This window comes from Alligator sinensis, unplaced genomic scaffold (assembly GCF_000455745.1).
Source record: "Alligator sinensis unplaced genomic scaffold, ASM45574v1 scaffold34_1, whole genome shotgun sequence".
Classification (NCBI taxonomy): Eukaryota; Metazoa; Chordata; order Crocodylia; family Alligatoridae; genus Alligator; species Alligator sinensis.
The window spans coordinates 199,509-211,907 of record NW_005842151.1 but is presented as its reverse complement, the minus strand read 5'-3'; the positions used below and the strand labels follow the sequence as shown (position 1 = coordinate 211,907).

Below are 12,399 nucleotides of genomic sequence, written 5' to 3'. Positions count from 1 at the left end.
TAGTCTGAAACACTGTAGAGTTAAAAAGTGTCTTTTATATATAGTTTATTTTTTGTAGTTAAAGTCTAGTATTCACTCATCTATCATGTATTTCTCCAAAATGGTGATAACACTGGCAACAGCAGCTGAAAGGAGCTGCTGGCACCAGAACTGCCAAGAAGTGGAGTCTGGCTGCTGTGCCACTCCAACCCCACTACATGCCGGGAGGGCGGTAGGACTGGCTACACATGACACGGCCCGGACTGCCCCCAAGCCTGGGCCAAGGGACCCACCACAGGCCAGATAAAAATCCTTGGCAAGCTGAATCCGGCCCATAAGCCATCTTTTGCCCACCCCTGGCTTAAGCATTAGTAGGCCTGAATTTCTTAATGCTAATTATTCCGAAAAAAAACTAAATAGAAACAATATTAAAATGAATCTCTCTCAAATATGCAGTTGTTACAAGAAGACACTGATAGTAGGATCTATTTAGACAGTAGATTAAAAATGCATGCAAATAAAAAATAATCCCACTGATATCAGCCTTACCTCGGATTAATTTAGCATTCACGTCTTCATTTACTTTGGCAATGTTGATTATCCAACAGGCTTGCTTTGCATATCGAAGAGTGCTAAGCGTTTCCTCTACATAACTGGCTGCTGGGCTTATTGTGGCAATCATAGTAGTTTTTGAATTTCCACCTAAACTTTCCTTTAACAACCTTCATTAAGAAGAAAATGAAATGGCATTTATTCCCAGTGCTGAAAGCAAAATTTACCCCTACAGTTCATAATGGATTACATACTATATACATACAAATATAAACAAACAAAGAAACCCTTGTGTTTACTATTTGGTTCAAGATGGTTTTCAAATCAACTAGAAGCCATCAGAAGGAGCAGGAGAAGACTTGAGATACATGGCCCATATCTCAAGATATCTTAATTCCCTCAAAGTGTAAGATAAACTCAACTACTTTTTTCTGTAATAAATGTGACATATTGTTTAATTCTTTATGACTCATAAGATTCTTACTGTCACACACATTTCTACAGCACCTCCACAGCCACCGTTCATCCCATCACCAGAGGTGGGTCCGGATCTGGCCCACAAGGAGCCCAGCAGTTCAAAACAGGTCTCAAACAATTTTGACACACTTGTTTTAAGAGCTACATAAATAAATCACAGGTCAATTTTGAGCCAAGTAACATGTCAACTATTTTGTTTGTTCCTTTCTTACTGACAATACCAAAGTAATACCTGGAAGGGAATATCATATGGATTAAAGATTTTTTATTGTATTAGATTTTTAAAATTTGTTCTTGTATTAAAATCTCATACCAAACTACACTATCCCTGTTATCTCCTCATTTAAACAATTTCCAGGTTTTTGAGTGCTGTGCAAAACAATACATCTTGCCAAAATGGATATTGGAAGAATACTGGGAAGGATAAAAAGCTTGCCTATAAAGTTATTTGCTTTGCTCCCTTCAGGCACAAGCGGCATCTATCCCTCTATGCTTATCTCCCTCCAGGTTTATTGTTTAACTATTGTTAAAACTGCCAGCAATGGAATAATTCCATTATCAAAAGTTCTAATCTATCTTTAAAAAAAAATCCTATTAGGGTACTGCTTACCTATACCAGCTGATTTAAAAATGACACAGATTATCCTGTTATCCAAGATGAAAAAGCAACAGCAGAAATACTACTTGGATGAGACTATAAGGACTGCTCAGTTGGACAGCAATTCATGTTCTTAAGGTTTTGCCTTAATCTTAGGAAAACTAGCTGATTCCCAGGTGATCCTATAGAACTAACAGATGGGAAATGAATGAGTATCTCATCATTAGAGAAGGAAACCTGGGAACCGGGGATAGCTAATGAGGAGCGATTCCCACCCATGCCTTCACCCAAAGACTGTATTCTTGCCTCCTACCTTCCTTTGCCACTGAGACAATCTGGCTATCAACCTGCTATAAAACATTACAATAGGAGGAGAAAGAACCACCATGGAGTTAAAATGATTCATGCAAAAAACAGAAAGGCAGCAAGGAAAATATAGACAGAGTAGAAGGTCGCTTGCTTTTCCATGGGGAACAGTTACAGTGCTCAAGATCCATGAGAGGTTGTTCCTTCCAGACAAAAGACATACACAACAAAGGGTAGAGACAGAGGTAACATTTGAAGCACTTCAGCTGTAGACAAATACATGGCCCTCTGCCACACCTCTAAGCTAAAGCACTTCAATGTCACCTCAGCTGCATGCAGCAATATGTTCTCCAGCCAGGAAGCATGACACGGGCCTGCTTTGTCCCCCAAACTGTGCCCTGCCCATCCCCGCTGTCCCTTCCAGTTCCAGTGCAAAGGGCACTCTGGGAGAGTGAAAGCAGAGAGCATCTGCAGACAGTAAAGTGCTCATGGACACTCAGCTGCACTCACCAGAATGCTCTGCACCCCATGGTCTTAAAGAGCAGAGCAGCAGGCTGCAGCAGACCCTTTCTCATCCCTTCCCACCTACCAGAACATTCAATGAAGAGCTGACTGCCAGTGTGCACTCCACCTCCAGGGTGCCCCTCAACCACAAGTGGGAGAAGTGTGGAGCATCCATTCTTCTGGTTCCAGTGGAAGGACACTCCAGGAGAGCAGAGGTAAAGGACACAAGAGAGCTCTTGTTGACAGTCTACCCCACTCCATGGCTAGGGAAGGCAGGAAAGGAGATTGGAGCAGCATGGGATGCTGGAGGATTAAGCCCTCCCTTCTCGTACCCCATACAGCATGCATATGTAACTGAAAACACTTCTAAAGAGTAGGGGGGGTTTCCTACAAGGTTGTTTTGGAGCACTTTGCCATTTTTTAAGTCTGTCCAGTCAGCCTTTTAGGTGCTTCAAATGTTATATCTATCCATACCCAGAAAGATGAGGGTGCTGTCAAAAGGAAAAAGTACTAGAAAACTGATTTCCTCATCTATAGAGCAGAAAACTAAGGTTCCATGCATTAGCCTCCAGAGTACCCAGGCCATTTAAGAAATAAATAAATCATTCATGATTATATCAATTTTGCAAATGGTAAGAAAAGCCTATTGGACAGAGTGAGGCATTACAATGCTACTTCAGATGTTGAATCCACAGTCCAAGACACATGGTTTCCATTTAATATCTGGTTACCATACTGTGTAGTACAGGGCAGGCAATTATTTCAGGCGGAGGGCTGCTTACTGTGTTTTGGCAAGCCATTGAGGGTGACAGGCAGCTGGGAGCAGATAAATATTAATTTTCTAAATTTTTTAGGGGCCCCATGGGCTGAATAAAACGGCCTGGCAGGCTGTATCCAGCCCACAGGCCGCATTTTGCCCACCCCTGGTGTAGTGCCACTGGATATATACGTACCATGTAAGGACAGATTCCCGGTAAGGAATGAAAATTCTCTTCCCATTTTGAGTCTGCTCAGAGAGTGCAGAAATGACCTTCCCAAGAGTTAATAGTGACTTATTAATACTCACACCCTCCTATATAAAAAACACAAAATAAAAATAAATTCACAGTATAATTCTGAAAATGAAATGGTTCAGTTTATATTTTTACAGTCCAATTACTAAGACTAGAATGTACTAGACTGGCAGCATCATCTGATAAAGTAGCCTGGATCTAGTTGACTATATGATACAAGTACAGTCCCTGACAGTACCATCTTATGGCAGATTTAATTAATTTACTTTGTCCTAATATTCGTACACATGTAGACTAAGACACTTTACTGTGGAGCTAATTAGTCAACTGCAATAAAGCACACATCTAGATGCACCCATTTTGCTGTAAACTAGGGTGGATAAAAATCAACAATTTTTTTAAAAATATAAAAAAACCCTCAGATTTTATTTAAATTATATACTTTTTAATTTAATCATATTTTTTGTTAAGATGCTTTAAAAAAAAAAACCTATATAAAGAAAGTTTTAACTTAAGATATGTTAAAGCTCAAAGATATCACCATGGAATAGGGATGATAACTTCTAATTATATACTATTTAAGACAATATATTTATGTAATCTTTTTAGAAAAGTTTTATAAATAGGTCACTACAGGTCATAGACTATATCAGGAGCCCAATCTTATGGGGTTCCCAGAGGCTCCTGTATAGATTAGTAAAGTTTAAAGAAAACCACTGTACCCAATGGGACTCAGTCTAGAAGATCCCATTAAGCATTTCTGCTTAGTTTCAGTTCTCAAACTGTGGATTTGTGTCTCTAGAGATAACATCCTTGTTAATAGCAGTATAGGGAGATGAGAGATAGCAGACCTGATTAACTACCCATCAGCCCTATGGTCTCTCTGCAACTTTGTGTACACAGAGTCAAGCCCTTGCCTCTCTCTCAAAATGCAAAGTTTCAAGAAGTTAAATGAATAGATGATTGTTGAGCGTGGAGTAGAGCTGGGCAAGGAGGAGTCTGACGTTAAATGCAAGGATTGAGGGACAGTAGAAACAAATGAGAAACATTTTGAGCAGAATATTCCAGAAGTCTTGAGGGATAAGTTTCTGAATATAGCCTCAACATTAATTTGAGATCAGGTGAGGGAATAGTAGGGTAGAAGGGAAAACCTATCATAGCAGCAGGCTTTCCAGGCCATAAAAGAGAGAAGAAAAAAAATCAAAGATAAAAAGAAATCTAGAAGAAAATGAAGACAGCCCCAAACTAATAACATATGGCTGCAGCACTCATCTGATGTCCTCCTAATATGGTGTGACAAAAATATCACCCAAATATCCATGATTAATCTAGTGAATTGGAGATAGTTCACCACCCAGTGACTTTCACAAATATCTTCTTCAATTATCTTTGGTAAATAAAATAACCAATCATAATTCAGTTTTCTGATGTAGCTGTAAAATTAATCTGAAAAAATATAAAATAAATCACTGTTTTAAAATGTATAGTGTGTACCTACTAAAAATGAAACATACATCTATCTCTGATTTGTGAATAATATGAATTATGGTTATAGCAAACAAGAATGCACTTTTTGTAAAAAACAATGATTAAATCGAGGCATCCTGACCAGTTATTTAAATCATGATTTAAAGTTGATTTAAAGTTCAAATCCACCCTGCTGTAAATTACTTCATTAAGTTTGGCTCCAGATTGGGGTAGGGCACTTAATTGTACATTGTGGGGGCAGTGGTTTAAGAGCAAGTTGGGAAGAACACTTTCTCAAAGATTTTTTTTTTCTTTTTTGCTTATTTCTATTTCCAAGGAATTAGATAGTTCAGTAAATGTTCTCTCCTTTGCTCAGGAGAAGTGAATATTATAGGTTAAATTACAATAAATTTGCATCATAAGAGAAAATCTAAAACAAACATCAAATAATAAAGCAGTTTTAGATGAGAACTAGGATGTCAATCAGATATCAACCCCCCCACACACACACACATAACAGACTTGCAGAGAACTGTTTTTTCTAACAACAACAATAATAAAAAAGTGATCATCACTGCAAAAAAAAAAGCACCCACTATGGCAAGATTCGCTGATTTACTTGACACAGAAACAAATATTTTAATTTCATAGCCTCGTAAGACTGCGTTCTTTAGGATAGACCATTTTTTACAAAATGGTAAATGCAATTTACCTTTAGCCTCTCCCCATCACTCTGAGTTGCTGAGCAGCGTTCGCTACCGGCTAGATCTATTAGATTTATGCAACTAGTAATCCTATGATCATGTTGCTCCTCTTCCACAAATTCTGTCTGGAGCAAAGAGATTACTGTTTTTAGTCTGGAAAAAATTTAATGTTCTCTATGACTGATCACCAAAATAAAAAAAAAATCTATGAAGAGGTAAAGTTCTGCTGCACTATTCACCATTAACAATAAACAAGACATCTATCCATTTTACTATTTTGGTGGGACAGCAACAGGTTAAAAAAAAGAAAAGGCCAAGCTGTTAAACTATGACATCAAGAGAGAACAAATCTTGGAGAGTTTACAATACCAAAACATTGCATAGTAGTACTTACTTATGCATTTATGGGTTATTTGGGTGTGGGAGGGGTTCAATATTTTGCTACCTCAGCTTAAATACTGCTACCTGTGTCTCAACTCAGAACCCATGTTATATAGCGGAATTACTGCTGATATGACTAAGTGCAGGATCAGACTAATGGTTGATGAGAAGTATACTTACCTAGCTTGTCCACAATGGTGGGAAAGACATGGTGGTGACAACAAATGCAAAAGATCAGGAAAATGTTTGTGGGAGGATAACACTGATGGCTTATAGATGTGAAGCACTGTGTCTACCTGGTCTCCTTTGCTACTCATGCTTGTCTTCCATACATATACAGATCACATAGTTAAGGAGGATGCTCAAAGCCCAGAAAATACTGTACCCCTTAATGTCTCAGCAACTCCCTCCTAACAGTCTCCAGATGCCCTTGAATTATCCAGTGTCTAACCCAAGACATGAAATAGTAGAACATCACTGGGATGTAACTATACAGAACCGTGTATTATAGTGTTTTCTCCTTTAGCTAATTTATATATTTCTGTAAATATGTAAAGCTTTGCGTTATAGAAAGAGTTGCTGACCTGAGAAGTTTACAAGGACTCAGATATTTTTAAAACATACATTTTAAAAACACACCAAGACTACCAAATAAACCATATGTGGCTGCTTGGCAAGCAATACTTGCCTCTCCCAATACATTCTTTTCTAATCATACAAACTGAATTTTCCACCAGTAGATTACAAACATTAACTGGAAACAATCATCCAGCCAAGTAATACCTTTGTTTGTGTCATCACAAGGGTGAACACAGAGTGAGATCTAGAGCTCTTGTCATTCATCCCAGTGGCAGCTGTTGCTCTCTGTTTATTTCCTAGCTCGAGCCAACTCTGATGGAGACAAGAGGCAGGATATAAAATAAAAGGATGCCGAGAACAGCTATCTGAAGTTAAAAAAGAAATCTACAAGTCCATGACAAAAGTATACGGTGTCTAAATTTAGAATCCTGTAAACTACCAAAAGGAAAAGTTGAGCATCCACAAAATGCTTTGGATATGTAAATTAAGTATGATGACAAAGAGTCATCAATGTTTTGGGCATTTTTTATGCTTTTTGTTTTTTTAATGTGTTCTCACATATGAAAATTAAACTTGAGTAAGCTTTTTGAGACAGTACATCTCAGAGAAAAATGGATGCACCAGTACTTCTACCCAACATTTAAAGAGAAATTAAAACTAGAAGTTTAAGTCTCTGCGTTATAATAGTCTGCTGGCACATGCCAAGTTGTATAGTCAGGGTGCGTCCAGACGAGTGCAGTGTGGGGCGCTGCAAACATGCTTGCAGCACCACATACCACATAGTCCAGTGTTCTCCACGCTGCAAAGGGATGCTGCCCAAGCGTGCACTATGCTGGGATTTTTTTGATCCTGAGATATCCAGCGGTTAAAAAAAAAAAAATCGCAGGAAAAAAAATGGCGCAACATATGCACAGGCAGCGCACACTGCTGAAAAGCAGAGCCACGCAGCCCAGAGCTGCACTCCACTGGTAGCCAGGCTCTGCACAACAGAATCACCATGGCTGCAGCCCTCAGGAGGCCCCCAGGAGCCCAGATAATGCAGTTGAGGGCAGCACGGTGCTGGCCCCAGCCACCCCTACCCCACCCGGGGCAACTTGCCACTCGCCAAAGTGCACATGCACAGGTGTTCCCCAGAAACAAGTAGCTGCAGCACAAGGTGCATCGCTGCTAGTTGTCCACAGGGAACCAAACGTCCACACACGCCTGTACGCACGCTCAGGGTCAAAAGCATGTTTTACTTTTACCAAATCAGATAGGATATAGTTTTATGGACTCGACTTTAGAAATTTCTCTTCTACAAATGGACAGAAGTACAATAAAAAAAAAAGGAAAAAGAAATCATGGGAAGAAAAAAAAATGAGAGAGAGTTTTAATAAAAATTACTAACCAACTGATTTTTTAAAGTTACTAAAGAAGTCTTACCTGGACATCAGAATAAGAACTGACGACATTCCTATAAAATAAAATAAGTAAAGTGAAGATCAATTAATTTAATTCTACACAATTCATTAGTTTGGTTGTGAAATATTTTACTGAACTATAAATGTACATATTAAATGCTCAATTCTGACAAAGCTTGTGTTCTTGTCATCACTTAGCAGACAAGCATCTGTGCATACCTTTCTAGAAGGTTTCTATGGGCTAAGATCCTGACCAGTCATACTAGGGTGGACAAATATGTCTGCCTGGAGTCTCAGGATAAGAAGCATATATTCTAGCCTGATACAGTTACTAAAGTTATAATAGCTAAGAAAGACTTACGCTGTCAAGTCTTCCACATATGGTCCAAACACAGGATGTTCTCGCACACGAAGCTGTTGAGATTAATTGTAAAAAACATAAATAAAAAAAATTAAAAATGATCTGTTAACATATATGAATTGGTCATAAAAATTTTGTAAGAATCCCTTAAAATATTAATTACAAAAAATATGTGCCATAGTACAAGTTTTAGTCATTCCAAAAATAGTCTTCTAGAGTAACAAATTACAAAAATGATAAAGCTTCAGTGTTGCAGGGGACATAACAGAAAATGAGTTTCCTATAACAAGATGGACCATGCCAAAGTCAGACATAAACTGGGCAAGATTGTTGCTTAAAGGACACAACAAAATATACAAGAAGAGTTGCACAAAATAATATAGAAGTCCATTATGAATTTATCATAAAGACTCTTCACACTGCCGTGACAGAATTTTTCAAAACTACTGCACATTTAGTGTTATGCAGAAATTTAGCCCAAGTCCATATATGTATTCTGTCAATAACCACAGCCTACCTTGCCTTTTTGAGGTTAACAGAGCTAGAAGGCATTTAGAAAAAACAGAATGAAATACTACTACAGATGAAGTAAAGTGCACTAACATATGCTATGTATTCCATTTCCAGCCACATAAGTGTTACCATTTTATGGCTTTGGCCACATACAGACATTACATTTCTACCAGGAGAATTATTGCTCTCCCAGTTGAAATTACCAGTGTACAAACATTCGTTACATTTCTTGCAGAGGAAATGTGCACCATCTACAATAAAGATCTTTCACCTGGATGCCTGGAAAAATCTCCCCATAAGAGTTTCTTTTGCTAGAATGAGATAGAGGAGAAGGGACAGCAGCATCCTGTGTGCCTTCCCCAGACAGGACATATTCCCTGGAGGCTAGAACACCTGTACAGTTCCTCTCTCAGAAAGATTTCTGCTACTGCCAAATTTCCCAGATGTTTTTCAGCAGTAGAAATGAGTACTTGTCCTTTGTCCATGTCCTTTGTCCACTCTTTCTCCTGTTAAAACATTTTTCCCACCCCTTCAGTTTTACTTATTCACTGTCTACCTTGTATCTCTATTTGTGGTATTAAAATCTCTGCTTCTGCAGGCAACAAGATTTCTATATTGCATTCCTCCTCTTTCAAGTTTGTTTTGCTTTTCTTTCTCAATTTGCCCAATGTTCCACTGCTGTCCTCTCTCCCTAGATCCATGGCAAAAAGTGGTCCAGTTTTATATTTATCTTGATGTAAATTACAAGCAAAACTAGGCACTGTAATGTTTATCTCTGTGTAACTAATCAAGATAAATACTAGGTCAGTACTATGCAACTGCTGTCTACTAGGGACAAAATGAAAGTGACATGTAGGTTGCCTCCAGTAAGATTTTACATTGAAATATCTATCTTGAGTTGTCCATATCAATTCAGACAAAGCCTATATGGTTTTTGCTTTCTCTGAAAAGACAGAAAAAGAGTAAATTAAACAGCCAGATCTTCATCTGATTAACTGTCACATCCCCGATTATTTCAACAGAGCTATGATAATTTACACAAGATGAGGTAGCAATTGTCCAGTTCAAAATTGCAGCATCTCACAAACAGAAAAGTTGAGTCCTGCAACACAAATGTTGCATTAAGTTGTTATGGAAATTTCTTAAATGCCACGATTAACACATTCATTGTGCCATAAATGTAACTGTCACAACCCAAGGGTGTGATTTTTGTTTGTGTGCGCTTCGGCACCGCTGAATTATTTCCCGCCACTCGTAGCTTTCTTTGCAGGGTGCATTTCTAGGTTGCAAAAGAGAAATGCACGGTGCAAGGAGTTCCCGCCATTCACATGCAAATTTGTGTCCCACTATTGGCCAGTTCTAAATTATTCCCACGTGGCAGCTAGCGATTGGCATGCTAGCCGTATAAGAGGCTTGAGCGGTTTCCGCCCAAGTTGGAGGAGGAGGAAAAGGAAAGAGAAAGAGGAAGGCTTCACGTCTCGTGAAGATCTCTAAGTGCTGCGGAGCCTATCGGACCCAGCGCGTATACCTCAAGAAGGCTATAGGGGTCTGATCAGCCTCTCGCCTCTCCCCGTCGCCGCCTGATCCCTCGACGTACCCTTCCCTGCGCACAAGTTCCACGGAGCCTAGCAAACTTCGTGTGAGTGTACCCAGAGCTCTGTCCGGGTTCGAGTCCTGCAGGTTTATCTTCCTGTCGCCGAAAACCCATTGCGACGTACTCTCGTGTTTTGCATCTTCCCGTCGCCGAAAACCCCTTGCGACGTACTCTCGTGCCCTGCAGGTTCGAGTTTTGTTTTGTTTTGTTTTGTCTGTAACCGCAACTCAAGCAAGTTTTCCTGCCTGCACCGCGACCATCTTCGGTGTAAGTAAAATAATCTTTAATCAACCACTAAGCTTCCATGCCTAATTCTAGCGTGCCGCCTGCCTTCCCCAACCTGGCGTGTCCGGGCTGCTGGCCACAGCCCGCCGCGCGAAAAACCCCCGAGGGCCTCAGACCGCTCCCGGCCCGCACAGTAACATGTAGAGGGTCTGCTGGAGACCCACCAGATTAAAAGTCAAAATGAGGTTGCCTCCCTTTTAATTCTTATCTTTAGGCCAAATTTCAATTGGACAATGTAAATGCACTCAGGAATAAACATTTCCAAAGGGAAACAAAGAGCAAAAAACAAACCTCCTAATATTAGGACATGACTTTTAATGCTTTATTTCTAATTTCAATGAAATGCACGAATCCTGTGTACCAGTGGGTGCATCACCAAGGCTAAACATTTAGGCAGCTCACAGATAAAGCATCCCTCTAAGCAGAAAGCATACCATAGTTTTATATAGCTATGCGGCAGCTTCTAAAACACTTTCTAACCCTCTATCCTAACCACTTGCCCATCTACACCCAGATTACAAGAATGCTGATAGGGAAAATTACCACAGAGACACCCAAATTATAACAATGAAGAGAAAGAGAGAAGAAATAAACCTTAATCTGAAGAAGTCATACAAAAGGCAGTTCAGGGTAGCACCTTAGTCAGCCTCTAAGAGTAAAAACAGACATTGGATGTCAGTTTTCTCCCAGGACAAAGCCTTTTATCTTGGGATCCTAGAGGGGCAAACCCATCATCCCACTTTAAGTGCCTGTGAAGTATCTGAGATAACAGACTTCAGAGGACAGTCAGGCTAATTTGAGTTAATGCCATTCATTGCAGAGACAAGCTACCTGCTAAGAGGGCTATGCTGCTCCCAGAACCACTAACCTCTTCTACCTTCTGCCTAAATTGTGACAATGTCTACCAATAGTCATCAGCAAATCAAAGTCCTATATTAAATATTGATATTATCTTCCCCTTTTTACAGATGAGATAGAACTGAGATAGGAAGTAAAGTTAATGATCCATTTTCAGAGTGTCAGGTTTGACCTAGAAACCACTATACAAAGCCCAAGCAAAAGTCTCTGTTATGTAACTAATGCCCATCTGCAATGATAAGGAGGAGACAGTCTTAGATAAAGGAGGCTTGAAAACAAAAGCAGAATCAGAGGACTAGGGCAAAGAGCTAATTTAAATATTAAAAATCACACCCCTAGGTGGGGAGAAAGTATGCTAATGAAACATACATGTATGGAAATGAGATACATAGCTAAAACACAGGTATAGAAACATGCTCAGTAAAAAACTCCTTGCGTCACTCCCTTATAACCAATTAGCAAACAAGAATGCTTATGAAGGTCCAATACTCCTGTATAAAAGATGCTTAGAATTAAGAATCTGTGTGCTTGTTACGTGAAATTATTCCGCTTGCACCTTGTATTGCTAGCAATAAATCTTCTTTATACTTTCACCCCTGGTATCTTTATTGGCTTTTGCATACCGGGCACGATCCCAGACTTGAGCTGGGGCTCAACAGTTTTTGGCACCCCAGATGGGACTGCCTTAGATAGCTTTGCCCGGACTAACTGACGACCAGACACAGCTCCTCCTTATCAAATGTCAGGCGCGCCCCGGGATCTCTTTTCCTGGTGAGACTTTTGTTTCAGGGGGAGCTGGATCGCTGAGGCGGCAGTAGCCTAACGGTG

At 39.6% G+C, this 12,399-nt stretch overlaps 1 protein-coding gene across 1 annotated transcript in view; it reads right to left on the bottom strand.

The window, feature by feature from the left end:
* The window catches only part of KIF14 (kinesin family member 14), a 70,008-nt gene that overhangs the window by 38,380 nt on the left and 19,229 nt on the right, over positions 1-12,399 (bottom strand). Inside the window, exons 6-11 of the mRNA XM_014520762.2 lie at positions 8,322-8,374; positions 7,983-8,013; positions 6,765-6,872; positions 5,609-5,725; positions 3,370-3,488; positions 529-701 (exon numbers count right to left, since the gene is read on the bottom strand). Coding sequence (XP_014376248.1) covers positions 529-701; positions 3,370-3,488; positions 5,609-5,725; positions 6,765-6,872; positions 7,983-8,013; positions 8,322-8,374 — 601 coding nt within the window. The remainder of the gene's footprint in view (positions 1-528; positions 702-3,369; positions 3,489-5,608; positions 5,726-6,764; positions 6,873-7,982; positions 8,014-8,321; positions 8,375-12,399) is intronic.